Source organism: Loxodonta africana, chromosome 17, assembly GCF_030014295.1.
Source record: "Loxodonta africana isolate mLoxAfr1 chromosome 17, mLoxAfr1.hap2, whole genome shotgun sequence".
NCBI lineage: Eukaryota > Metazoa > Chordata > Mammalia > Proboscidea > Elephantidae > Loxodonta > Loxodonta africana.
In genome coordinates this window covers 68,984,540-69,012,521 of record NC_087358.1, presented here as the reverse complement: position 1 = coordinate 69,012,521, position 27,982 = coordinate 68,984,540, and the positions used below count along the sequence as shown (strand labels likewise).

Below are 27,982 nucleotides of genomic sequence, written 5' to 3'. Positions count from 1 at the left end.
CCTTTGGCAGATACTTTTGATTGCCCACCTCAGAACTTCCCAACTGAAGTACTTTGAATAAAGTATAGTTGTGCTCTGATGTACATCCCCTCATTCTTGGAAAGCTGGGCAGCATGTGAGGCAGCAGGAGCCTTCAGGTAAGTCATAGATGCAAGTCTCATGAGTTTATCCCAGTGAGTAGTACAATGGATTATCATTTTCTGTGTAGACCATGACATGTGCCACAATGTAAAAAAGGTTAGCAAGCATTGGCCTACCCAACACACAGTCCCCCCGGATCCTACCTTGGGGGCCAAGACTTTGTCAGGAGGTAGGGCCCAGGCCACTGAGAGTGAATACAATTAAAATGGTAGTCCCATTCATCTTGCCCACAACTAGTTTAGGCAGCAGATCAGGATACAGTTTGACCTTTTAAAGATGAAAGGTGATAATATTCTGGAAGGCTGATAAAATGGGATACAGAGATGACAGCTCTTCTACTCCTTAGCTGTTGTCATAAGGATATGACACTTGTAGTTGCTGTAGCCATTGTGACCTGTGCAGCAGACCGGAGGATAAGGCAAAAATGCTGGGGACAGGGCAGTAGGAATATCAAAAGAAAATAATCTGGGTCCTTGGTGACATAACTTAGCTTCTGATTTGAACACCCTGGAGCTGAATTGCATGATTGTTTGCAGCAGAAAGCATCATGACTGATAATATTTCTGCTGTGAATTACTTCAGGATAGAGACCAAATCTCAGGCATTTTTGTAGCCTTAGTACTGAGCACAGTATTGGACACACAGTAGATACTTATTTGTTAAAAATGAGAGTGGAGAGCATAGGTAGGAGAACTGAAGGAAGTTCTGGGAACTGAAGTAAACTCTCCCCACATATGTAGACTTGCTCTATTTAAACCCAGTTTACATCAACACCTGGATTTACCACAATTATAATAAGTCAAAGAGAGGTTTCTCCATTTACAAAAGGTTGTGTATCTTTGCCTTGGACTCCTTTTACCATGTTTCTGAGTACCTTTAAGATATGATTTCCTCACACACAACTCAGAAGTACTTGAGTAAATAAAATCATTACACTGCTTTCTGTTGTACTACAAAGAATTGTTAGAGGTTCTATAGATTATTAAAAGAAGTTTTCTCAAGTGACGGAGTAGCAGGGGCAGGGGCCTGGATCCATGGTTTCTGGGGACATCTTGGTCAATTGGCATAACAAAATTTATTAAGAAAATGTTCTGCATCCCACTTCGGTGAGTGGCATCTTAAAAGCTTGCTAGCAGCCATCTAAGATGCATCATTTGGTCCCAACCCACCTGGAGCAAAGGAGAATGAAGAACACCAAAGGCACAAGGAAAATGTTAGCCCAAGGGACAAAAGGGCCACATAAACCAGAGATTTTATCAGCCTTAGATCAGAAGAATTAGATGGTGCCTGGTTGCCATCAGTGACTGCCCTGACAGGGAACACAATGGAGAGTCCCTGACGGAGCAGGAGAAAAGGAGATGTAGAACTCAGATTCACATAAAAAGACCAGACTTAATGGTCTGACTGAGACTAGAGGAACCCCCGAAGCCATGGCCCCTGGACGTCTCTGTTAACCCTGAACTAAAACCATTCTTGAAGCCAACTCTTCAGACAAAAATTAGACTGGACTATAAAACATAAAATAATACTCAAAGAGTTTTACTTCTTAGTTCAAGTAGATACATGGGACTAAATGGGCAGCTCCTGTTGGAAGGCAGGATGAGAAGGCAGAAAGGGATAGGAACTGGTTGAATGGACAGCAACCCCGTAGGACAGAGTAGAACTGCCCCATAGGGTTTCCAAGGAGCACCTGGTGGATTCGTACTGTCAACCTTTTGATTTGCAACTGTAGCTCTTAACCACTGTGCTACCAGGGCTCCTTACTGCACAAGATGATGATAAATACAGAAATTAAGAGTGCTTAGAAATGTTTATGACAATTTGACATGTCAGCAACATCCAAGAACACGATCATTGGACATCTGTTGCTAAGCATATAGCTAAGCAAGAGTATAGTCCAGTTCAGGTGTTCTCCAATTTATGTGGTGAGTTGCAGGTGGTAGGGCTGTGTCCTTGTTATGCATAGTAGGACCACATTTACGATGAGTAAAATTTTAAGGTTAGCTTGTCAATTGTAATCCAAAGTGTTAAAAATCCATGAAGATGTAAATATTTATTCATTTTTATAAGTTGTTTTTATAGTCATTTTAATTTTTAATCAAGCCTCTTTTTTTTATTTATATATAGCTAAATTAGGGAAGTAAAATTTGTGTCATTTATTTTTAACCCTAAATCGTAGATGATGAAACAAGCCTCATTGGCCTGTTTTGTCAAGAAAAGACAGATGTCACTAGTGGATTAATACTACCAGTAGTAAACCAAATAATGATCAGAGAAGTCATTCCAAAGAATTAGAGCTAAGAGTTTATATTAATTTTACTCAGAAATATAATCCCCTGTCTGTTCAGTCTGTAGCCATAACTTTTGGTTAAGTACTAAAACCATGGACTGATTAATGAAGCAATGAATCCATCAAACTTAAGGGACATTTACATACAAAATATAAAGAAAATATTATCATAAATATGATAAAACATTTTGATTTTGATTCTCCATCAAAGTAATCACCACACACAGGAAATTCATGGATCCAGAATCTAAATGTAACTGTAACTTTACAGGGCAAATTTTTGGAACTCACTACTGATGAAGGACTGGAGATGAATTTTGAAAATAAAGCATCTCTTGTTTCATTTTGGATAGAAATTAAAAATGAATGTCCTGAACTTGCTGAAATTGCCTTAAAATCTCTTATTCCACTCCCTTCAACATGCCTTTGAGAGACTGGCTTCTCTACTTGAGTGTTATCAGAATAAAACATAGAAGCAGTTTAGATATACTGCTAGATATATCTAAACCTAGATTAGGTAATTTAACAAGCAAGAAGCACACTCATTTGTCATGTTAAAAACTTTAAATATTGACATACAAACACTGTATAGCAGTTAGTATGGGAAATTGCTACTTCTCTCCCAACTTCTTGTTTAGAAAGGTCCCTGCATGGCACAGATGGTTTCCAGTTGGCCAGTAACCAAAATGTTGGCATTTTGAACCCACCTGCAGCACCACCACAGAAGAAACAGGCCTGGTAATATGCTTCCTTAAAGATTGCAGCCAAGAAAACCCTATGAAGCAGTTCTACTCTGTAACACATGGGGTCTCCTAAGTCACAAATCAACAACAAAAACAAATTCTTGTTTCTTTGTTATGACTGTGGAATGACAAAAAATGAGGGGTGTAATAGCGATTCTCTATGGTAATCACCTAGATGCACACTTCCGGTGAACAATGTGCAGTTTTTATATTTTTTCCTTGTATCCTGTGTTACAGTTCTTCCAATTATTTGTTGAAAATTAATTTTTATGTTTAAGATACTAAAAAATATAGTTTGTGTTGTTTTTTGTTGTTTTCATTCAATTTTTCTAGTAACTTGTTTTTATTTTATGTTCCAGAAGTATGAGTCGACGACAAATTAGAAATTAAGAAAGAAAGATAAGTCCCTTCGCAGATAGTGTGAGAAGAATTGGCTTAGAGAGTCTTTAATTCTCCTCTCCTGTTGCTCTGTTTCATTGCCATGATTTAAATCACTTTCCGTATGCGCGTGTGTTAGATTCTCTCAGGGCTGAAGTAACAGTGACTTGCTCAGTTCACCTGAATTATTTAGTGTCAATGATAAATTCAAGGGGGAAAGGTGAGGGCAAGAAGAAGAGTCCCTACTGCCACACTTCCAGTCGACCCTCTAGCAGCAGACCCCCCTCCTTCCTGCCATTGTGAATATTGGTATCCTCATCTCTTCATCCAGCTTCTGCTGCACTGACCTCTCCATGCTGCCAATTCATACGCTCAGGAGAGAGAATATGATTGATTCCCCTACTAAACTTTAGTAAATTCTATGAGCTGGACCAACTACATGGTTTGTGGAGCCTGGAACAAAATGAAAACGTGGGGCTCCTTGTCCATAACTTAAGGATTTTGTGACGGTCCCTGCAGAGCATGAAACCAAGCCTGGGGCGTTCTTAGCACAGGGCCCAGTGTGACTGCAGAACTCATAGGCCCATAAAGCCAGCCCTATCCATGGGAATAAGTCTGTATCTGTACTGCTAGCCAGGGTGTCCCCATGCCTAGCATGTGGCTGGCACATAGTAGACACTCAACAAATACCTGTTGAATGAAGTAATGATACCCTCATCCAGTAGAGAGCGTTTCTATTGAACAGAGCACTCATGTCTCAGTTCCAAGTCACTTTGGAGGGAGGCCCCTGTCCACCTTATAAAGACAGCTTTTGGGTCACATCTGATCCCTGCCCAATCAGTTGTCACAGGGATGGCAAGTGCACCTGATAATAATCATGATGACTGTGGGAAAGGACATGCTGGTAGAGGCTCACTTAGAAGGTGGCTGGGAGCATGGTGGTCACTTAGAACACGATGTGCTGCATATGGCTGATGATTCCCTGATTTGTCTTTGGGAAAGCTCTTAGTTCTTTGGGGTCTCAGTTTCTTAAGTTGTAAAATTTAAAATGCAGATAGTAGTACCTGCCCTGCCAACCTCACAGAAATAACAGAATCATATGAGCAAATGTTGGTAAACAAAAAGGTATTGCTACTATAGTTTTTTCATTGTTTTAGTGCTGCCAACAGCAGCCACATACTTTACCCTACTGGCAACCAGACACCACCAGCTCTGGGCTCACAGAAATTGCTAAATCTTTATTAAACGTTACGTGGTAGTTGGTGCTATATTTCTCCACTTTGTACTGTGTCCAGAAACCAGGCCTTAGAAAACAGCTTCTTTAGTGTAGTACAGGAATACCGAAACAACAAGCAAAAGACATGAGAAGACAGCTTTTCTGGTGGTAACAGTATATTACCTACAGTAGAATTAGAGGTACCCTGATCTAGGAGTTGCTCCTCCCTGTAGGAGGAAAGCAAGGTACATTTGTGCTATTTCCCCATGTTATAAGCTAAGGAGACAATATACCTTGGGCAGGAATGTTGAAAGAGCTTTTAAACTCTGAGTCAGAATCAACTTGATGGTAGCAGGTTTGGTTTTTTGAGAAGGAAGATATTTCTCAAAACAGAGAGGGAAGAAATTAAATAATCAGGTAAATTTAACCACCACTTAAGGCTCTAACAGATATTTCAGGTGGCCCAGAGGTGTAAAGACAATGGGAAGAGAGTTAAAAAAAAAAAAAACAAAGAAAAGGAAAAAAATCCTCAAAATGTTTGACCCCATATTCAAATGCCCCCCAATACAGGTTGAATTCTCTTTGACAGGGCAAGGGCCAAGGAAGGAGACCAAAGTAGCAAGCCACTAAATTTCTACAGTTTAAGCCACTGTACCAAGAGAAGAAATTCTTCCACTTCCAAATCTGATGGTTTCTCCCATGCAGAAATGGCTATTAGGTAAAATAGCCAAGGCAGTTTATTGACACTGACTATAGCCGAATCCTCAGGGTTACGTAGGTACCTAAAGAGTTGCTGTGCCTGGAGGCACATCCGTCTCATTTATAACCCTCGTGATCTCAACCTTCATCTAAAGCACAAACCTTTCCCTAGTTCTCCCCATCACCCTCCAAGATGAACGAGAGACAACTAATTACTTCCTTTGCATGTGTATTTTCTTATTAATAGTATCATGAACATGAGGGAGCCCCAAACCAAGCAAACCAGAAGTGGGGTTTGCAGCGTGGTTTTATTGAGAGTTTTCCCCTATCTGGCTAGGCACTACCGTTGTTCTAAATTTGTCTCTGGTGGTTGAAGGAATACAGACATTCTGCAGTCTTCACTTCTTTATCTTCTCTCCTTAATGGCTTGTTAAACTATGCATGCTTCCCAGAATTCACTAATTTAGCCCATACAATTTTTATCAACTAAAACTGATACGTTTCTCTTCTCTTTTGATCAATAAGAGCCATCAGTGTGTTTTGGGTAAAGGCGATCAGAAGGTAAAAAATTGTGTACCATGGAGCAAAACCAAGGATTGTTGCTGTTGTTCCTGCTGCTTCTGACCAATCGGCCTTTGACTCATGGTGACCCTATGCACAATAGAAGGAAACGATGCCCACCCCTGAATGGATGCAGATAGGACCATTGTGATCCTTAGGGTTTTCAGTGGCTGATCACCAGGCCTTTCTTCCTAGTCCATCTTAGTCTGGAAGCTCCACCAAAACCTGTTTAACATCATAGCAACACACAAGCCTCCACTGACAGACAGGTGGAGGCTGTGTGTGAGGGGCATTGTCTGGGAATCGAACCTGGGTCTTCCACATGAAAGGTGAGAATTCTACCACTGAACCACCAATGCAGTTCAAATTTTCCCAGAAGCACCTTGGAAGAAAAGACTGGCAATCTATTTCCAAAAAACCAGCCATTGAAAACTCTATGGGGCACAGTTCTATTCTGACAAACACAGGGTCGCCGTTAGTCAGAATTGACTTGATAGCAACTGGTATCTACCTATGTAGCTTTGATATTAAAATTAAAACAAGTGTAGAGAGGATGTATCTTAATAGTGTGACAGTATTATTAGTTAGCTGCTAATAACAGAACTCAAAATGACAATGGATTAGACAATATAGAAGGTTACTTTTATCTCAGCCGAAAATCTGAAGGTAGACATTCCAGGGCTGGTCTGAAGGTTCTACTCAACAAAGTCCTCAGGAACACAGGTACCTTCAACACACAACTCTGTTATCCTTGGGTGATGTTCATTGTCCAAGATGACAGCCAAAATTCACATCCACATTTTAGGCAGTAGGATGGGGAAAGGGATAAAGAAAAAGCTAGGGGCCCATGCAACCTCTCATTTAAGAGAAATTCCTGGAAACTGCCAAAATACACTTTCACTTACATCCCACTGAGGAAAACATGGGCATAAAGCCACACCAGGATGCAGACAATGCAGGAAAATGTGTTCTTTATTTTATGAGGCCACGTGACCAGCTAAAATTCAGGATTCTGTTAATACAAAGCAAGGGAGAACAGCTATTGGAAAACAACCAGCAGCCCTTGCCGTAAGTAGGAATGTAAATACCTATCAACTGGATGCTTGGACACAGTCTCTGTGGAAGACTGTTACACTGATGGCCCCCAGTGAATCACACCTACTGATATCATGCCCTGTGTAGTCTCCTCCCATAGTGATTTGTTTGACCAACGGGATATCAGCTAATGTAAAGCGAAGAGTAACTTGATAAGTGCTTGTGCTTTAGGGTATGCTCTCCTATAACCCAGCTGCCATGTAAGAAGCATAAACTAGTCCCCATGAGGATGACAGACCACACAGAGAAAGAGGCCTAGCATCCCAGCTGAGCCCAGATCCCACCTACCTACCAGTTAAGATCAGCAGAAAAACCACTTAACCAACAGAATTGTGAGAAATAATTAATCATCATTGTTTTTAGTCATTAATTTTGGAGACAATTTGTTATGCAGCGGTAGATAAGTGATATAGTCCCTAAACAATTTTCTTCAGTTAATCAAGCATTTACTGAGCACCAATTATTATATGTATACAAATATACATATATGCCAAATATTTTACATAACAATAATTTGGGACCATTAAGGAGGATATGTCATATTACTGAGGAGCTCTGGTGGTGCGGTGGTTAAAGCGCTAGCTTGCTAACCAGGAGGTCATCAGTTTGAGCCCACCAGCTGCTCCATGGGAGAAAGCTGTGGCAGTCTACTTCCATAAGATATATAGCCTTGGAAACACTATGGGGCGTTTCTCCTCTGTCCTAGAGGGTCACTATGAGTCAGAATTGACTCAACAGCAGTGAGTTTGGTTTTTTTGGTTTGCCATATTACTTAAAATTCATAGCTTCATGAGACAGATATGCCCTGGCTAATGAGCAAAAAATTATTGGAAGAAAAAGAAGTTATCGGAAGAATACTACATGGAATTAAAAGAAATGCAGAAAACCAAGAATCAGGAAGGGCAGTGTATCAGACACCACCTCAGAGTCTAACAGCATAACATATGGTTCGTCCCTGAATGTATAAACAGCTGGCGTCCCTCACATTGGTTCCCTGATCTGTGACTCCTGACTCGTGATAGCCATTATGTCGGAGTTGCCAAGTAGAAGCCCCTGAAATCACCACTACCACCCCCATCAAGGATAGTAAATCAGAAGCATCCTAAGAAAACTGCAGAGGATTACATCACCATTAAAGGTTCAAAGAGTGCAGGGTTGTGGTTTCCATTACATCTCTATTCAACTCTCCTGTTTGACCCCTGCAAAAATAGGATCATGGCAGATGACAATAGACTGCCATAAATTTAATCATGGTAGCCACAGTAGAAACTGCCATGTAGCAAGCAGTATCTTCACTAGAGCAGATCAAAATAGACTTGACATTTGATCTGCAGTAATTAATTTGGTGAGTATACTTTTCTTGATTCCCATCAGTAGGAAGTATCAAAAGCGGTTTGCCTTTACACAGGAATGATGCCAAAAACTGAAACCAATTGTCATTGAGTTTATTCCAATTCATGGTGACTCCATGTGTTGCAGAGTAGAACTGCACTCCATAGGATTTTCAAGGCTGGGATCTTTCAGAAGCAAATAGCCAGGCCTTTCTTCCAAGGCACCAGCTAGGTGGGTTTGAACTGACAACCCTTTGGTTAGCAGTCAACTGCTTAACTGTTTGTGCCACCAGGGACTCCAATAGGAATGGTGGGAGTATATATTTACTTTCTAGGCCCAGGTTTATTTTAACTCTTCAGCTTTCTCTCCTGCTGAGTATGAAGGGGCAAACAATTATCAATTTGCTTGTCAAATTGATTTGCAGATCAATGCTTATTTATTTTTTTCCCAATATGCTATAGAGTAATATTTTTGGAAGCTACTGAACTCGACCAGCATATACCCTGCTCCATATGATTTTGAAAACACTTGAGATGTTCTATACCCTGTGTGAGTCTAACTGATCAAATGATTTGCCTGGTTGTCACAGCAATGTCGAATTGCTATGAAGGTTTCTAAACACATATTCTTAGTTTCTGAATTTATGTTCCTTGGATTGGTAACCAAGAGTTACCAACCAACACCAGTCCATAGACCAGATTTTGAGTAATAAGCTTTAAATGTTGTTGTTAGGTGCCATCAAGTTAGTTCTGACTCATAATGAACCTCCATACAACAGAATGATACACTGCCCAGTCCTCACAATCATTGCTATTTTGAGCCCATTGTTGCAGCCACTCTGTCAGTCCATCTTGTTGAGGATCTTCCTCTTTTTCACTGACCACCTACTTTACCAAGCATAATGTCCTTCTCCAGGAACTAGTTCCTCCTGATAACATGTCCAAAGTATGTGAGACAAAGTCTCACCATCCTGCTTCTAAGGAGCATACTGGCTATATTCCTTCTTCCAAGACAGATTCATTTGTTCTTATGGCAGTCCACAGTATATTTAATATTCTTCACCAACACCGGAACAATGAATAAGGAAGACCAAAGAATAAGCTTTAGATGGTTTAGGAAAACACACGTATGCCAAAGAGTAGAAGACAAACTCTAAGATAATCTAAAGGCTTGCCACATCAATGGAGTTTTTAGGATTCCAAGGCACTGCGCATGCTGGAAACATCACTTTTAATGTAAAGGTCAAGTTGTTGCACCTTTCACTTCCTGCCATTAAGAAAGAGGCTCATCATTTTATGAGTCTCTTTGGATTTAAAAACAGCAAATGCTGTGTTTGGGAATACAGTTCCAACCCGTATATCAGATGACTTAGAAAGCTTCCAGTTGCAAGTGGGCACCAAAATAAGAGACATCTCGGGATCAGATCCAGGCTGCAGCTCAAGCTGCCCTGCCACTTGAGCTGTATAACCTAGCAGATCCAATAGTGCGAGAGGTACCTGAGGTGGAAAAGTGCTGTATGGCATGTCTGGCAAACCACAATAGGAGCTATACCCTAAGGCTCTGGAGCAAGGCACTGCTTCTGCAACAGAGAATTACTCTCTACTTGATAAATCAGCTCCTGTAGAGCTACTGGGCTGTAGTAGAGACTGAGTTGTCTGACTGTGGGGCTCCAAGTGCCTATACACTTGGAGTGGACAATCACAATCTGATGATTATCCAGTGAGTCATAAGGTCTGGCAGACACAGTAACAATTCATGGTACAATGAACATAGTACATTTAGGATCAAGCCCAAGCAAAGATGAATAAGTTATGTGAACAAATGACCCAAACTCTTGTATCACCAATCTCTCTGTACTGACATCTCTCCCTCAATTCTGTGATCAAAGGGAGTTCTCTAAGACCAACTAATGGAGGATGAAAGACCTTGAGTCTAGTTTACATATGGATTGGTATAAGATATAGGTGCTAGCAAAAATTGACTGCTGACATTACAATCCCACCTAAGAGTAACTTGGAGTGATAAAGGGAAATCCTCCCTTGGGCAGACTTGTGACCAGTACACTTGATTGCTCACTTCTTAGGAGGAAAAAAGTGGCATGAAGCATGGATATACAACTGGGCAGTGATGAATGGCTTAGCTAGTTGGTCATGACCTGAATGAAACATGATTGGAATATTACAGACAAGTCTGGGAAAAGGTATGTGACTGGACCTGTGGGAGTGAGAATAAACCATTTATATCTCCTGTTAATTCCCACCAGAGAGTATCTACCATAAAGAAGGCTCTCAGCCTGCAGGTGAACAAGATGTCTCATCTCGAAGAGTCAGCTAGCCTTTTTCTCCAGCCACTCTAGTGCTATCACCAAAAAAAAAAAAAAAGGTCCCATGAATTGAGAGGTCATGATGGCTAAGATGGAAGCCTTACATGGGCTCAAAAATATGGGCTTCTTCTTGCCAATTCTGACCTAGCTATATTGATGACTACTGTCCTTGTTGAAATACTAACCTGCCAATAGTAGAGAGCAACACTGAATGCTTGATATGGCATTATTCTTTAAGAAGACTAGTCAGTCATTTGATGGCAGATTGATTACATTGGACCCCTTCCATCTTAGAGGAAGCAGTGATTCACACTTATTGAAACTGATAGCTAATCTGGTTATGAATTTGCCTACCTTGTCCTCAGTGCATCTGCCAGCACGACCATTCTAGAATTTATAGAAGCCTGATACATTGACATGATATCCAAGCCATCACAGTAATGGCTCAGATCAAGGGACCCATTTTATGACAAAAGAGAAAACAATGAACACATGACCAGTAACTTCACTTCATCTGTATCATTTAGATCTTGTTGCATAACAAACCATCCCACTTAGTGGCCTAAAATTACAGCCGTTTGTGATTTCTCATGAATTTACTATTTCACTGAGCTGCTAAGCTGAGCTGAACTTGCAGGTCTCAGCTGGCGTACTTAAGTATCTGCAGCCAGATGGTTAGCTGGGTTTGGCTGATATAAAATAGCCACATAGCTCTCATATTCCTTTCAGTAGGCTAGCCTGGGCTTGTTTTCATAGCAGTGATAGGATTTTAAGATGTGTCCGGATTGTACGCACTTTTAAAGTCTCTATTGTATCTTATTTGCTAACATCTCACTGGCTGAAACAAGTCACATGGCCATGTCCAGAGTCAATGTGGATGGGTACTACCAAAGGGCATGGAAACAAGAAAGTATAAAAGCTGGGAGTGTTGTTACAATTTATTTATCACACCACCTTCCAAAAGTTACAAGTCTGTAGAATCATAGAATGGCCTGTTAAAGGCTCAATAAATGACTAGCTTGGGAGCTTCACCCTGCAGGGTTGGGCACTGTCCTCCAAGGTACAGTATATGTTGTACCAACTGAACCGACAGTTAATAAATAGGTATTGCCCCTGAGGGCTAGAATAGATGGGTTCAGGAAATAAAGGGTAGAAGTAGGATTAGCTGCTTGAAGTGAATGGATGCAATTAGTGCTTTGCTTAATCCCCCTTACCTACTGGCACACCCATTCTCAAGCTGCTGTGAGTGTTAGCTAAAAATTGGCCTCAGCCAAATGGGAACTGCCTCCACAGACCCACCACCACTGACCCACCTACCACCATAGACCTTGGCCAGTGATTAACTCACATGAAGATACAAAAGAGTAGAGGAAAGAGAGATGAAGAATATCAATTAAGGCCTTGGTAAAAAAAAAAGAAAAAAAAATTTTTTTTATTGTCTTTATCAGTAGGTACTATATTTTGTTTCATTAAACCTCTTAAGTCTCTTCAGATATTATAGGTGGCCACCATCTTGAAAGAGATTCTGTGACAAAATAGACTTGTACCTTTCCTCTCAGGGAGTAAAATAATGGCATCATCTTCTCACAAAAACTGAGCCCCTGTTGTAGTATGGGAGCAGAATATAATGGGAGGGCATGAATGGACATGAGTGGTGCAAACAGTAAATTTATTCAAACTCAGTTTATGTACCACCTCATATGTTCTTGGCCTCAGCTGCTCCAGACTCCTTAAAACAAACTGTCATCAATTTGACCCCAGCTCATTCCTGGGTGGTGCAAACAGTTAATATGTTTAACTGCTAACCTAAAGGTTGGAGGTTTCAGTCCACTCAGAGGCACCTGGGAAGAAAGGCCTGGTGATCTACATCTGAAAAATCAGCCATTAAAAACATTGTGGAGCACAGTTCTACTTTGGCATACTTGGGGTCACCATGAGTTGCTAGGATCTTTATCCACTTGCTTTTTTTTTCCCAGCCAGCATTGTGGTAATCAACTCTCTGTGAACTGCACTGCCTTGACAATAGACATCACATGACCATAATTCAACAGTAGCTCACCTTGTACCCAAATAATATGGCTTCCACTTTCTGCTCCAGAGCTTTCCTGCTTTCAGGCAATGAGGCATGAGATGCTGTAGGACCTGTTAGTACCCACACATGCACAACCCAGAAATATAGGGGATAATATTCATGGAGGGAAAAAAAACTTTAACAAGGAGATCTGGCAGATACATTCTTCTGTCTTCTTCCTCCAGAAGTTCTGTCCTGCAATTAAAATACCAAAAACCAAACCCGTTGCCATCAAGTCCATTCCAATTCATAGTGACCCTATAGGACAGAGTAGAACTGCCCCATAGGGTTTCCAAGGAGCAACTAAGAGTTTCAGACATGCTAACCTTTTGGTTAGCAGCCAAAGCTATTAACTACTGTGCCACCAGGACTCCTTTCCTGAGATAAAAAAAAAAACTAAACCCGATGCCATCGAGTCAATTCTGGCCCATAGTAACCCTGTAGGACAGAGTAGAACTGTCCCATGGGATTTCCAAGGAGCACCTGGTGGATTTCACCTGCCAACCTTTTGGTTAGCACCATAGCTCTTAACCACTATGCCACCAGGGTTTACTGAGATTGGAGTCATTTATATTATCAAATGATGCTCCCATGAGACTGACCAATCAGTTGCATTTAATGCCAAGTGAGGGCAAGCTAAGTAATTCAACCTTGTAGCAATTCTTTCTGCTCTCCTGCCTCTGTTCTTTTTGCTGTGACTCTAGCTTCCAAGTGATTGTACTCCCTAATAATGTAGTAGTATATAAGTTATTCCCTCAGGCTTTACTCTCCAGGAAACCAGGCCAAAACTGATAGGATATGAGGCCATCCTCTTGGGTTCCAGTGCCTACTCAGGAGTTTCAGCTTGTCTTTGTTCCCCTACTTTGAAATCCATCTTCCCCACTGCCTGCCCTGAGGACTTCAAGCTCCAGCATCACATCAAAAATGAGTCTTACAGAGACTCTTTAACTAGTTCTCACAATTGTGTGTGATCAAATCTATGCAACAAATCCCTTGTTTTACATAAATAGATGATGGATGGATGGGTGGGTGGGCTGGTGGATGGATGGATGGATGGATGGATGGATGGATGGATGGATGGATGGATGGATGGATGGATGGATGGATGGTGGGTGGATGGTGGGTGGATGGGTGGATGGTAGGTGGGTGGGTGGATGAGTGGGTGGGTGGATGGGTGGATGGGCGGATAGATAGGGAGGGAGGGAGGGAGGGAGGGAGGGAGGGAGGGAGGGAGGGAGGGAGGGAGGGAGGGAAATAGGTGGATAGGTGGACAAAACTTCTACTGGCTCGGCTTCTCTAATTGAACCCTGAAAGATGCACGAGGGGTCCATGAAGTCAAAACAATTTTCATAACGACACTAAGACACTTTTTTCCACTTTTATTCCCTCATGATAGTACAGTGGAGATTTCCTGAGGTCATGTCACCACTGCTGTGACAGCTGATGGAATGTGTATTTGGGCATACTTGACTTTTTTTATAATTTCTCAATTTTAAATGCTAATATGGTAAATGTCAATAGATGTGACCCACATACAAAAATGTCTTTGAGGGCCTCTAATTTTTAAGATACCACAAAAAATTGAGAACTAGTTCCTAGAGCAATCACTAAAACACACACACACACACACACACCCGTGTATATACATATATTAAAAAAAAACCCAGTGCCATCGATATACACACATATATACATAAGTACATACCTGTCCTTCTTTTCATTTTTTTCTTCCTGTACAAACACAGCTAGGTTAAAGTACACTGATAGAAATAAATATGCCATTAATAAATACCTAAACATTAATCACAAGAAGATTGGAGTGGCTATTTCAATACAAAAGGAAGTAGGCATCTTAGTTTTCTAGGACTGTCATAACAAAATATCACAAAGTGGGTGGCTTTAAAGAACAGGCCTTTAGTGTCTCACAGTTCTGGAGTCAAATAAAGGTCACCGGTAAGACCATGCTCTCTCTGTGGGCTCTAGGGGGAGATCCTCCCTTGACTACCAACTTCTGGTAGCTCCAGGTGTCTCTTGGCATTCCTTGTCTTATAGATGTATCTTCATAAAATACCTTCTCCTGTGTGACTGTTTACATGTCCCCCCAGCCTTTGACAACTACAAACCCACTTTCTGTCTCTGTAGAGTTTCCTTTTCTGGACATTTCATATAAACTGAATCATACAACTTGTGGCTTTTTTGTGTCTGGCTCCTTTCACTTAGCATAATGTGTTCAAGGTTCATCAAAGCTGTAGCATGTATCAGAACTTCATTCCTTTTTATGAATGAATAGTATACCATTGTATGCATATACCACACTTTGTTTATCCGTTCATCAGTTGATGGGAATTTGGGTTGTTCCACTTCTTGGCTATTATAAATAATGCTGCTATGAACATATATATGGATCCCTGGTGGTGCAGTGGTTAAGAGCTCAGGCTCAGCAGTTCGAATCCACCAGCCTTCAGTATGGATTACACCTCAACATAAAAAAACAAAAATTGTCACAACTCGACCAGTCAGCAACATCATGATAAAAGGAGAGGAGTTTGAGGTTGTCAAGGATTTCATTTTACTTGGATCCACACTTCTTGGAAACCATATGGGGCAGTTCTACTTACAGAGTCACTATGAGTTAGAATCAACCTGATGGCAGTGGGGTTTTTTGTTATTGTTTTTTTTTGGTTTTTGACCATACGTGTTGTGAAACACATGTATTTTATTTCTCGTGGATATAAGCCTAGGATTGAAATTGCTGGGTCCTAGGGTAACTCTATGTTTAACTTTGTAAGGAACTGCCAGTTTTCCAAAGTGGCTGTGACATTTTACATTCTTACCAGCAATATGTGAGGATTCCAGTATCTCCACATCCTTGTCCACACTTGTCAATGTCTTTTTTATTTTAGAAATCCTAGTGGTTATAAAGTGGTATCTTATTGTGATTTTTATTTTCACTTTCCTAATGAGTAATGGAAACCCTGGTGGCATAGGGGATAAGAGCTACAGCTGCTATCCAAAATGTCGGCAATTCAAATCCACCAGGCTCTCCTTGGAAACCGTATGTGGCAGTTCTACTCTGTCGTATAGGGTTGGTATGAGTCAGAATAGACTCGAGGGCAGTGGGTTTGGTTTTTGTTTAATGAGTAATGATGTTGAGCATCTTTTCATGTGCTTATTGGCCATTTGTATATCTTCTTTGGAGAGATATTTGTTCAAATCCTTTGCCCATTTTTAAATTGTGTTGTCTTTTGTTGTTGAGTTGTAAGAGTTCTTTATATATTCTGAATACAAGTCCCTTATCAGATAAATGATTTACAAGTATCTTCTTACATCCGTAGGTTGTCTTTTCACATTATTGATGATGTCCTTTAAAACATGAAAGTTTTAACATTTGATGAAGTCCAATTTATTTTTTATTTTATTGCTTGTGCTTTTGATGTCATATCTAAGAAGACTTTGCCTAACCCAAGGTGATAAAGACTTATGTTTTCTTCTAAGGGTTATATAGTTTTTAGTTCTGACTTGTTTTGGCATCCTTAAATAAATATCAGGGTTTATTTATGGACTTTCAATTCTGTTGCATTGATTTATATTTGTTGTCTTGATTACTGTAGCTTTGTAGTACATTTTGAAAACAGGAAGTGTGAGTCTTCCAACTTGGTTCTTCTTTTTCAGAATTGTTTTGACTGTTCTTGGTCCCTTGAATGTCCGTAAGAATTTTGGGATCAGCCTGTCAGTTCCTGCAGTGAAGCCATATGAGAGATTGATGAGAATTACATTGAATCTAGATCAATTTTGGAAGTACTAGCATCTTAACAATATTAAATCTTACAATATTAAGTCTTACAATACATGAACATAGTATGTTCCTTCATTTATTTAGGTGTTCTTTAATTTCTTTCATTAATGTTTTACAGTTTTCAGAGTATAAATTTTGCACTTTTTGTCAAATTTATTCCTGAATATTTTCTTCCTTTTATGCTATTATAAATAAAATTATGTTCTTAATTTCATTTTTCGATCATTCATTGCTAGTGCACATAAATAACAGTTGATTTTTTTTATTGACCTTGTATCCTACAATATTGCTGAACTTGTTTATTAGTTCTAATAGTTTTTTTTTTGTAGATTCTTTAGAATTTTCTATATATAAGACCATGTCATCTGAAAAGAGAGAGAGTTTTACTTCTTTCTTTCCAATCTGGATGCATTTTATTTCATTTTCTTGCCTAATTGTTCTCGCGAGAACCTCCAGTACAAGGTTGAGTAGAAGTGGTAAGGGGGAAAAGCTTAGGGAGAAAGCTTTGAGTCTTTCACCATTCAGTATGATGTTAGCTGTGAGTTTTGGAAGATGTCCTCATCAGGTTGAGGAAGTTCCACTCTATCCTAGTTTGTTGAAAAAATGTTTTATCATTAAGGTATGTTGGATTTTCTCAAATGCTTTTTCCACATCTATTGAGATATGTTTTTGTCCTTTATTCTATTGATATGGTGTATTACATTAATTGATTTTTAGATTATAAACTAACCTTGCCTTTCTGAAATAAATCCCACTTGGTCATAGTGTATATCCTTTTTATATGTTGCTGGATTCAGATTGATGATATTTTGTTGAGAATTTATGTGTCTATAGTTATAAACAACCTTGGTCTAGAGTTTTTTTTGTGTGTGTGTGTGATGTCTTGTTTGGGTATTAAGGTAATAACTAGCCTATTAAAATGAGTTGGGAAGTGTAACTTTCTACTCTATATTCTGAATGAGTTTTTGTAATGTTCTTTTTTTTTTTTCATTAAATGTGTGATAGAATTCACCAATGAAGCTACCTGAGCCTGCAGCTTTCTTCGTAGAAAAGCTTCTATTTACAAATCCAATTTCTTCAATAGACATGAGATTTCTTATGGTTTTTGTTTATTCGTATGTCAGTTTTTGTAATTTGAATCTTTTAAGGAATGTGTTTCACTTTTTATCAGATTTATCATCATAGGCCATTCATAATATTTCCTTATGATTATTTTAATATCTATGAAATAGGTAGTAATTTTTTAACTTTAATTCCTGATATTGCTAGTTTGTGTTGTCATTGTCATCTTCTTTTCCTTCTTGATTGGTCTAGCTAGAACTTTATAATTTTTATTGATCTTTTTTAAGAACCAACTTTTGATAATGTTGATTTTCCTTGTTGTTGATTTGTTTTCTATTTAATTTTTTTTCCCCTTAACTTTATTTTTTCCTTTCTTCTACTTTCTTTGGATTCATTGCTGTTTTGTTTTTTTTCCCTCCATCCTTTTGATTCTTACAGTGGAAGCTTCAATAACTGATTTTATAGTGTAAGCAATTTAAAACTATAAGTTTCCCTCTGAGCCCTGCTTTAGCTGTATTAGCTGTATCTCTCAAATTTTAATATGTTGTGTTTTTATTAACATTCAATACAAATATTTTCTTATTTCTCTGATTTCTTCTATGTCCCATGAGTTATTTCAAAATGTACTAATTGTTGCATCAATTTCTGAGAGATGAATATTCTTACCAGAACAAAGGGAGCACTAACCATAACAGAAAATATTGGCAAATTAAACTTCATCAAAGTTAAAAGCATCTACTCATCAGTGTGGGCTGTTAAGAAAAAAAAAACGTGTAGGCTGTAGACCAAGAGAAAATATTTGCAATATATCTGACTAATAAGCTTTGTCCAGAATATATAAAGGACTTCTCCAAGTCATTAATAAAAAATCAAACATCTCTATTTTTAAAATAGGCAAAATACTTAAACAGAGACTTCACAAAGGAAGATACATGAGTGGCCCAAAAGTACATGAAGAAGTGTTCAACATAATCAGATATTAGGAAAGAGCAAGTCAAAACCACAGTGTTGTTCTCGTGGATTGCAACACAGTGTTGTTTTTGTGGTAGGCAAGGATATGTAGCAACCAGAATTCTCATACATTGATGGTGGGAGTATGTAGTAGACAGACTTTTAAGGTGGTCCTCCTTGATACTTGCCTCCTACTATTCATGCCCTATGTGATTTGTTCCCCTTGAGTGTGGGTGGGACCTGTGGCTAATAAAATATATCAATAGAATGTGGGAAAGGTTATGAGAGATATGTGATTATATGTATATGATCATATGATTACATTTCATAAGATTATAGCACCCATCCTGATGAAGTCTCTTGTTCCTTTGGTGATTTTGAGGAAACAAATGGCCATGTTGAGAAAGCTCACATGATAAGGAACTGAAGGCTGTCTCTGGGAGCTGGGGACAACCTCCAACCAAAAGGCAACAAGACGCTGAAGCCTTCAGCCTGGCAATTACAAGAAACTGAATTCTGCCAACAACTATATGAGTTTTGGAACCAGATCCTTCTCAATAGTGCCCTAGAGAAGAACTCAGTTTTGGCCAGCACCTTGATTCCAACCTAGCAAAGGATCCAACTAAGCTATACCTGGACTTCTGACCCATAAAAACTGTGAGATAATGAATGTATGTTCTTTTAAGCTGTTAAGCTTGTGGTAATGCTGTTATGCAGCAACAGATAACTAATATAGAATATAAAATAAGACAACCACACTGAAAATAGTTTGATATTTTCTTAAAACATTAAACATATAACAACTCTATGACCAGCAATTCTATACACAAAAGAAGTGAAAACAGGTCCACAAAAAAGACTTATACAAGATTATTTATAACAACTTCATTTAAAATAGGCAAAAACTGGAAAAAAAAAATTGATACTACCCAGCAATAAAAAGGAATGAACTGTTGATACGTGGGAAACATGAATGAATTTTAAAAACGTTGTGCTAATCTAAAGAAGCTAGACACAAAAGAGTACAAACTGTAGGATTCCAATTATATGCAGTTATTTCAAAATGTACTGTCTAATTATGAACTGTCTAGAACAGGCAAACCTGATCCTTATCATGCAGCTACATGAAACAGGATTTGATTTTCACCAATCATTGAAAACATTAACTCAAAATAATATTTGTTGTGGTGCTATACCAACCAATATACAGATATTAAATTATCAAAAGGCCTATCAGCTCAAAACTGTCAAGCTCATCAAAAACAAGGAATGTCTTCGAAACTATCATAGCCAAGAGGAGCCTAAGAACACATGATAACCAAATGTAATGTGGCACCTTGCATGGAATTTTGGAACAGAAAAATACCATTAGGTAAAAACTAAGGAAATCTGAATAAACTATGGGCTTTTTAGATAATAATGTATCAATATTAGTTCATTAATTGCAGCAAATGTACCATACCATGATGGTTAAGTTTGTGTCAACTTGGCTGGGCCGTGATTCTCAGTGGTTTGGTAGTTATGTAGTTTGGCTTTTAGGTAATGATGTAATCAACTCCGTGATGAAATCTGCTGTGAGCAGCCAATCAGTTGAAAGGGAGTTTCCTTGGGGATGTGGCCTGCCTCCAGCACATAAATGTGTGTTGCAGCAAGGCTCTTTCTCTGGATCCTGCATCCAGCTCATCATCATCTGACCTCAAGTTCTTGGGACTTCAGCTAGCAGCTTACCTGCCAATCTTGGGATTCGTTAGCCTCTGCAGCCTGTGAGCCATAGTCCTGCCATCTGACCTGCCGATCTTGGGTTCATCAGCCCCTGCAACTATGTGAGTCAGGAGAAGCCACCAGCCTAACTCCTGACCCATGGACTTGGGACTTGCCACCCTCTGCATCTGCATGAGCCGTTTCCTGAAGATCTCTCTCTCTCTCTCTCTCACTTTCTCTTCTCTTCCTCTCTTTTCTGTCTCTCTGTCTATGTATATATATACACACACATATATACTTATGCACATATATACAATTCACTGTTTTTGCTTCTCTAGAGAACTCAGCCTAAGACACACACTAATGTAGGATGTTGGGAGTAGCAGTGGTTCGGTGGTAAAATTTTTGCCTTCCATGTGGGAAACCTGATTCTATTCCTGGCCAGTGCACCTCATGTGCAGTCACCACCCATCTGTCAGTGAAGGCTTGTATATTGCTATGATGCTGAACAAGTTTTAGCAGAGCCTTCAGACTAAGATGGACTAGGAAGAAAGGCCTAGTTATCTACTTCCAAAAATAAGCCAATGAAAATTGTATGGATCACAACAGTCCTATCTGCAACCATTATGGGCATGGGGCAGTGTTTCATTAAGTTGGGTATAAGGTCACCATAAGTTGGGGGCCAACTTGACAGCAGCTAACAACAGCAAAAGCAATGTCAGATGTTAATAATAAGGGAAACTGCATTGTGGAGTATATGGAAACTCTCTGTACTATCTTCTCATTTTTTTCTGAAAATACAGAAGTGCTCTAAAAAAGTAAAGTCTATACAAAAGACCTGTGAGAGCAGGCTATTTATATAATGGTAGGATCTGACAGATAAGCACTGTAAGATATTTGTCACATACAAAAGACTAAGAGAAAGAAAGGACAGAAACAAAATATACCATTGGAGAAAAGGGGTAGCATCCTTGGAATGGAATGTTGTTGTTGTTGTTAGGTGTTGTCGAGTCGGTTCCGACTCATAGCAACCCTGTGTACAACAGACTGAAACACTGCCCAGTCCTGCAGCATCCTTATAATTGTTGTTATGCTTGAGCTCATTGTTGCAGCCACTGTGTCAATCCACCTCCTTGAGGGTCTTGCTGTGTTCTGCTGACCTTGTACTTTGCCAAGCATGATGTCCTTTTCCAGGGACTGATTCCCCCTGACAACATGTCCAAATTATGTAAGATGCAGTCTCTCCATCCTTGCTTCTAAGGAGCATTCTGGTTGTACTTCTTCCAAGACAGATTTGTTCATTCTTTTGGCAGTCCGTGGTATGTTCAGTATTGTTCGCCAACACCACAATTCAAAGGTGTCAATTCTTTGGTCTTCCTTATTCATTGTCTGGCTTTCACATGCATATGATGCTATTGAAAATACCATGGCTTGGGTCAGGGGCACCTTAGTGTTCAAGGTGACATCTTTGCCTTTCAACACTTTAAAGAGGTCCATTTGCAGCAGATTTGCCCAATGCAATGCGTCTTTTGATTTCTTGACTGCTGCTTCCATGGGTGTTGATTGTGGATCCAAGTAAAATGAAATCCTTGACAACTTCAATCATTTCTTCATTTATCATGATGTTGCTCATTGGTCCAGTTGTGAGGAGTTTTGTTTTCTTTATGTTGAGGTGCAATCCATACTGAAGGCTGTGGTCTTTGATCTTCATTAGTAAATGCTTCAAGTCCTTTTCACTTTCAGCAAGGAAGGTTGTGTCATCTACATAATGCAGTATGTTAACAAGTCTTCCTTCAATCCTGATGCCCGTTCTTCATATAGTCCAGCTTCTCATATTGTTTGCTCAGCATACAGACTGAATAGGTATGGTGAAAGAATACAACCCCGATGCACATCTTTCCTGACTTTAAACCAGTCAGTATCCCCTTGTTCTGTCTGAACAACTGCCTCTTGATCTATGTACAGGTTCCTCATGAGCACAATTAAGTGTTCTGGAATTCCCATTCTTGGCAATGTTAGCCATAATTTGCTATGATCCACACAGTCGAATGCCTTTACATAGTCAATAAAACACAAGTAAACATCCTTCTGGTATCCTCTGCTTTCAGCTGGGATCCATGTGACAACAGCAATGATATCCCTGGTTCCACATCCTTTTCTGAAATCCGCCTGAATTTCTGGAAGGTCTCTGTCAATATACCGCTGTAGCCATTTTTGAATTTCAAGATCTATCCTGAAGTACAATGCTGTCAGTGATAGGATAATATCCATACAACTACAAAGAAGACTAGTTAATACGACTATTATTCAAATTTATGCACCAACCACTAAGGCCAAACATGAAGAAATGGAAGATTTTTATCAGCTCCTGCAGTCTGGGAAACCCTGGTGGTATAGTGGTTAAGTGCTATGGCTGCAAACCAAAGGGTTGGCAGTTCAAATCTGCCAGGCGCTCCTTGGAAACTCTATGGGGAAGTTCCACTCTGTCCTTTAGGGTTGCTATTTTTTTATGAGTCGAAATCGACTCGATGGCACTGGGTTTGGTTTGGTTTGGCTGCAGTCTGAAATTGATCTAACATGTAATGAATATGCATTGATAATTACTGGTGATTGGAATGCTAAAGTTGGAAATGAAGAAGGATCGGTAGTTGGAAAATATGGCCTTGGTAATTTTTTTTTTTTAATAGAAACAATGCCGGAGATCGAATGATAGAATTTTGCAAGACCAACAACTTATTCGTTGCAAATACCTTCTTTCACCAACATAAACAGTGACTATACACATGGATCTTGCCAGATAGAACACAGGAATCAAACTGACTACATCTGTGGAAAGAGATGATGGAAAAGCTCAATATCATCAGTTAGAACAAGGCCAGGGGCCAACTGTGGAACAGACCATCAATTGCTCATATGCAAGTTCAAGCTGAAACTGAAGAAAATCAGGGCAAGTCCATGAGAGCCAATATATGACCTTGTGTATATGCCACCTGAATTTAGAGACCGTCTGAAGAATAGATTTGGCCCATTGAACACTAGTGACCAAATACCAGAGGAGTTGTAGAATGACATCAAGGACATCATCCATGAAGAAAGCAAGAGGTCACTGAAAAGATAGGAAAGAAAAGACCAAGATGGATGTCAGAGGAGACTCTGAAACTTGCTCACAAACGTCAAGCAGCTAAAGCAAAAGGAAGAAATGATGAAGTAAAAGAACTGAACAGAAACTTTCAAAGGGCGGCTCAAGAAGACAAAGTATTATAATGACACGTGCAAACAGCTGGAGATGGAAAAACAAAAGGGAAGAACACGCTCGGCGTTTCTCAGGCTGAAAAAATTAAAGAAAAAATTCAAGCCTTGAGCTGCAATAGTGAAGGATTCTATGGGGGAAAATATTAAATGATGCAGGAAGCATTAAAAGAAGATGGAAGGAATACACAGAGTCATTATACCCAAAAGAATTAGCCAATGTTCAATCATTTCAAGAGGTGGCATATGATCAGGAACCGATGATACTGAAGGAAGAAGTTCAAGCTGCTCTGAAGGCATTGGCGAAAAACAAGGCTGCAGGAATTGACAGAATGTCAATTGAGATCTTTCAACTAATGGATGCAGCGCTGGAGGTGCTCACTCGTCTATGCCAACATACATGGGAGACAGCTTCCTGGCCAACTGACTTGAAGAGATCCATACTTACACCTATTCCCAAGAAAGGTGATGCAACCGAATGTGGAAATTATAAAACAATATCATTAATATCACACAAGAGCAAAATTTTGCTGAAGATAATTCAAAAACGGAACAGAAGAGTTTTAAATCTGTCTCTTACCTATTGTCTCTACAGAGCCGCTTCTCGTCAAATAGTTGTTTCAAGTGTGGTCTTTGCCAGCCAGTCTCTCCTCTACCAGCTCGTATTATTCTTGTATTCACTTCCTGAAAACCTGAATACAAGACATCTAAAATTTACCCCCCAAAAACTACTGGCATGAAATTATTATGAGAAATGCAGTTGTTATTTATAATTTTGGAGGGGAAATAGGGCATTTATGATGAACATGACAATTTAAAAATTATTTTTAAATTGGAGAAAAAGAAACGATTATAAAGGACATTATAAGAACAATGGAGAAACTTAAATATGGATTGAATATTAGATATTGTATTGTATCAAGTTTAAGTCCCTGATAGAGATGATGATATCGTGCTTATATAGTAGAATGGCCTTGTTCTTAGGAGACACGTGCTGAAGAATTTACTGGGAAAGTGTCATGATGTCTACAACCAGCTCTCAAATAGTTCAGAAAAAAAAAAAAGTGTGTATATACAAGTTTCTCTATATATCTATTTATTTATCTGCTTTCTATACATAAAATATGTATATACGCATATTTCTCTATATATGTATGTATATGTAAAGGGTGGAAACCCTGGTGGCGTAGTGGTTAAGTGCTACAGCTGCTAACCAAGAGGTCAGCAGTTCGAATCTGCCAGGCGCTCCTTGGAAACTCTATTGGGCAGTTCTACTCTGTCCTATAGGGTCGGTATGAGTAGGAATTGACTCGTCGGCAGTGGGTGACCATAAGGGGTACAGGGTGTTTATTCTACTATTCTTAGAACTTTTCTAAAGGTCTGATTTTTTTTTAATTAAAACATTTGGGGAAATCTCCATTAACATGTCTGTTGTTTAAACTCCACACTGGGCCCCCCCACCACCAGGGATTCTCTCTTTAATGCCCTTTCCCCAATACTGCTTCAGCTTTGATGGCTCTGGAGTTTCCCACAAAATGTCTTTCCCTCTCTAACTGTGTCTCCTTTCTATTGTTTAAAGCATTTACCTCTGCCTCCAAACCCACAATCCTAAATCCACTGAAATGTTTAATGAAACTTAAGGGCCAGTTAACAACACCTACTCTCCTGAGAAGACAGTTTAGTGACCATCATGAGCAACTAAGCATGTGTCTTTGAGATATCACCTCAACCTCAGGTAATATAACAAAATATTTCTACCAAACACTACTCCACAAGAAGAATTCTGGGAAATGGAATTTCTTTCATTTTACAACTAGAGATCTCCACCAATGTATTACAGTAGAAAGATCACTGCTATTTCTAACTTCAATGCTTATTTGAAGCTAGATTTGAAGCCTGCTTCTTAATCCCCAGTTTTCAAAGAGTACTCACAAAGATCTTAGCCCATAAGTGCTAGACTTCAGGAAACAAGACCAACTAAGTTGAACCAATCACCAAGGGCTTTTGTAGTAAGGACAATAACTAAAAAGGATTTCTTGTAGTTGAAAAGATTAACAAGTGGTTTCTAAAGCCCTGATTATTGCTAATTTCTTATATTGAAGACATTGAAATGATTATCTTCTTCTGGAATTATTAGTGCAGGGCAGTGTTTCTTACACTAATTGCCAGTAGACCTCTAAGGTAAATAAGCAAGAGATTGTGACAACTAAGCATAAGTCAAAGTTTAACGTTGTAATTACTAGACCTCAAGTTAGGATATCCAAGCTTGCCTCTGATGCACAGAGAGCTCATTTTCCCCCTTTTTCTCTCTTCTGGACCACTTTTTTCTAGTAAGCCTAATGTCCTCATACTGAGTTGTCTGTTTATACCCCCCAGAATGGCATCCTTCACCTGTCTTAGTCATCTACTGGTGGCATAACAGAAATACCAAAAGTAGATGGCTTTAACAAACAGAAGTTTATTCACTCACAGTCTAGTAGGCTAGAAGTCCAAATTCAGGGTGTCAGCTCCAGGGGAAGGCTTTCTCTGTCGGCTCTGGAGGAAAGTCCTTGTCATCAATCTTCCCTCGGACTAGGAGCTTCTCCGCGCAGGAACCCTGGATCCAAAGGACGCACTCTGCTCCTGGCACTGCTTTCTTCGTGGTATGAGGTCCCCACGTCTCTCTGATGGCTTCTATCTTTTATATATCAAAAGAGATTGGCTGAAGACACAATCCAATCTTATAGATCTCATCAACATTACTGCCACTAACCCATCTCATTAAAACCATAGTGATAGGATTTATAACACATAGGAAAATCACACCAGCTGACAAAATGGTAGACAATCACACAATACTGGGAATCATGGCCTAGCCAAGTTGACAGGTATTTTGGGGGACACAATTCAATCCATGGCAACTCGCATATGCCCTCTAGCATATATAATCTCTTTCCCCATTTTCTCCTCCACCACAAAATGCACAAAATGGTGCAGCTTTTTACAATTTACAAAGCTCTGTTATAGATGTTGAGGAAACCCTGGTGGTGTAGTGGTTAAGTGTTACGGCTGCTAACCAAAGTATTAGCAATTCAGATCTACCAGGTGCTCCTTGGAAACTCTATGGGGAAGGTTCTACTCTGTCCTATAGGTCACTGTGAATCAGAATCAATTCGGCGGCAATGGGTTTTTTTTATTGTAGATATTGGCTCAATTCTCTCAACAGTTCAATGATACGCGTTTTACTAAACCCTTTTTATATATGAAGAAACTGAGGTTCAAAGTAGTTAAGAGATTACCCAAGGTAATCTCATCTACTAAAGGACAAAGCCAGAATTCCAACTTGGGTTGTGATGGTAAAGCTAGCATTCCTTCCCCACATCTCAGATAAAGTTCCAATTTCAGTGATTTAGGTTAAAATATTCATAAATGCCAGAAAAACAGGAAATCCCATGACTTCAGTATGAATAAAAAAATGAATAGCACAGTGAAAACAAAGGGATATTGGATATTCATTTGGCTATTTTCTTTTCCTCCTTTTTTCTTACTGCCTCTTCCTTCTCTTCCTATTAGAAAATTCTTTCACAATCCCTCTCCTGCTTCCTTCTTCCCCCCAAAGCCCTTTGTCATTGTATGCCAGTGAGTTCATTCTGACTCATACCAACCCTATAGTATAGAGCAGACCTGCCCCATAGAGTTTCCTAAGCTATAATCTTTACGGAAGCAGATTGCCAGGTCCTTTCTCCCACAGAGCCCTGGTTTTGAACAAAGCTTTGACCATTGTGCCACCTAAAACATCCATTGCCCTCTATTCTCCTGCTAGGAGAACCCACATCCCCCTCAGACCTGCTTTGCCTTTGGGTCAACTCTGACTCATGACGACCCCATGTGTGTCAAAGTAGAACTGTGCTCCACAGCGTTTTCAGTGGTAGATTTTTCAGAAGTGGATCGTCAGGCCTTTCTTCTGAGATGCCTCTGGGTGAACTCAAACTGTCAGCCTTTCAGTTAGCAGCAGAGCACATTAAACATTTGCACCACCCAGGGACTCTAAAGCTCGCTATTAATAAAAGAAATCTTTTATTCATGTAATAATATGTGAATGAGGGACATTAGCATTTTAAAAGAGAGATTGAGTAATGGCCTCAAATTTCAGCCCACACACCTGGATGTGTAAGAATTAGCAACCTTATTTTTCTCCAACTTATTTTATATTTAGAGCCCCCATCCTCTAAGTGGGAAAAAATTTTGTAGTCAACATATACCCTCGGGATATATCTAATTTCTGGGTTACCTGTGGCGTGTCAGAGCATCAGGAGATGAGGTCCTTGATTGTCGTTTATGCCATTGGCTTCCATTTAGCCCTCGATTACTTGTTTACTGGAACATGCAGGTGAT

At 39.5% G+C, this 27,982-nt stretch overlaps 1 protein-coding gene across 4 annotated transcripts in view; it reads left to right on the top strand.

Moving 5' to 3' along the window:
* The window catches only part of LOC111751332 (cbp/p300-interacting transactivator 4-like), a 45,432-nt gene that overhangs the window by 3,155 nt on the left and 14,295 nt on the right, over positions 1-27,982 (top strand). For 2 of the 4 annotated variants that reach the window (XR_010318206.1, XR_010318205.1), the window contains exon 2: positions 11-137. Coding sequence is in view for 1 of the 4 variants with exons in the window: in XM_064270142.1 (XP_064126212.1) it covers positions 11-57 (47 nt within the window). In the remaining 3 variants the exon portion in view is untranslated. Of the gene's footprint in view, positions 1-10; positions 13,901-27,982 lie in introns of those variants that run through there. The other 2 variants (XR_010318207.1, XM_064270142.1) reach the window with 2 other exon arrangements.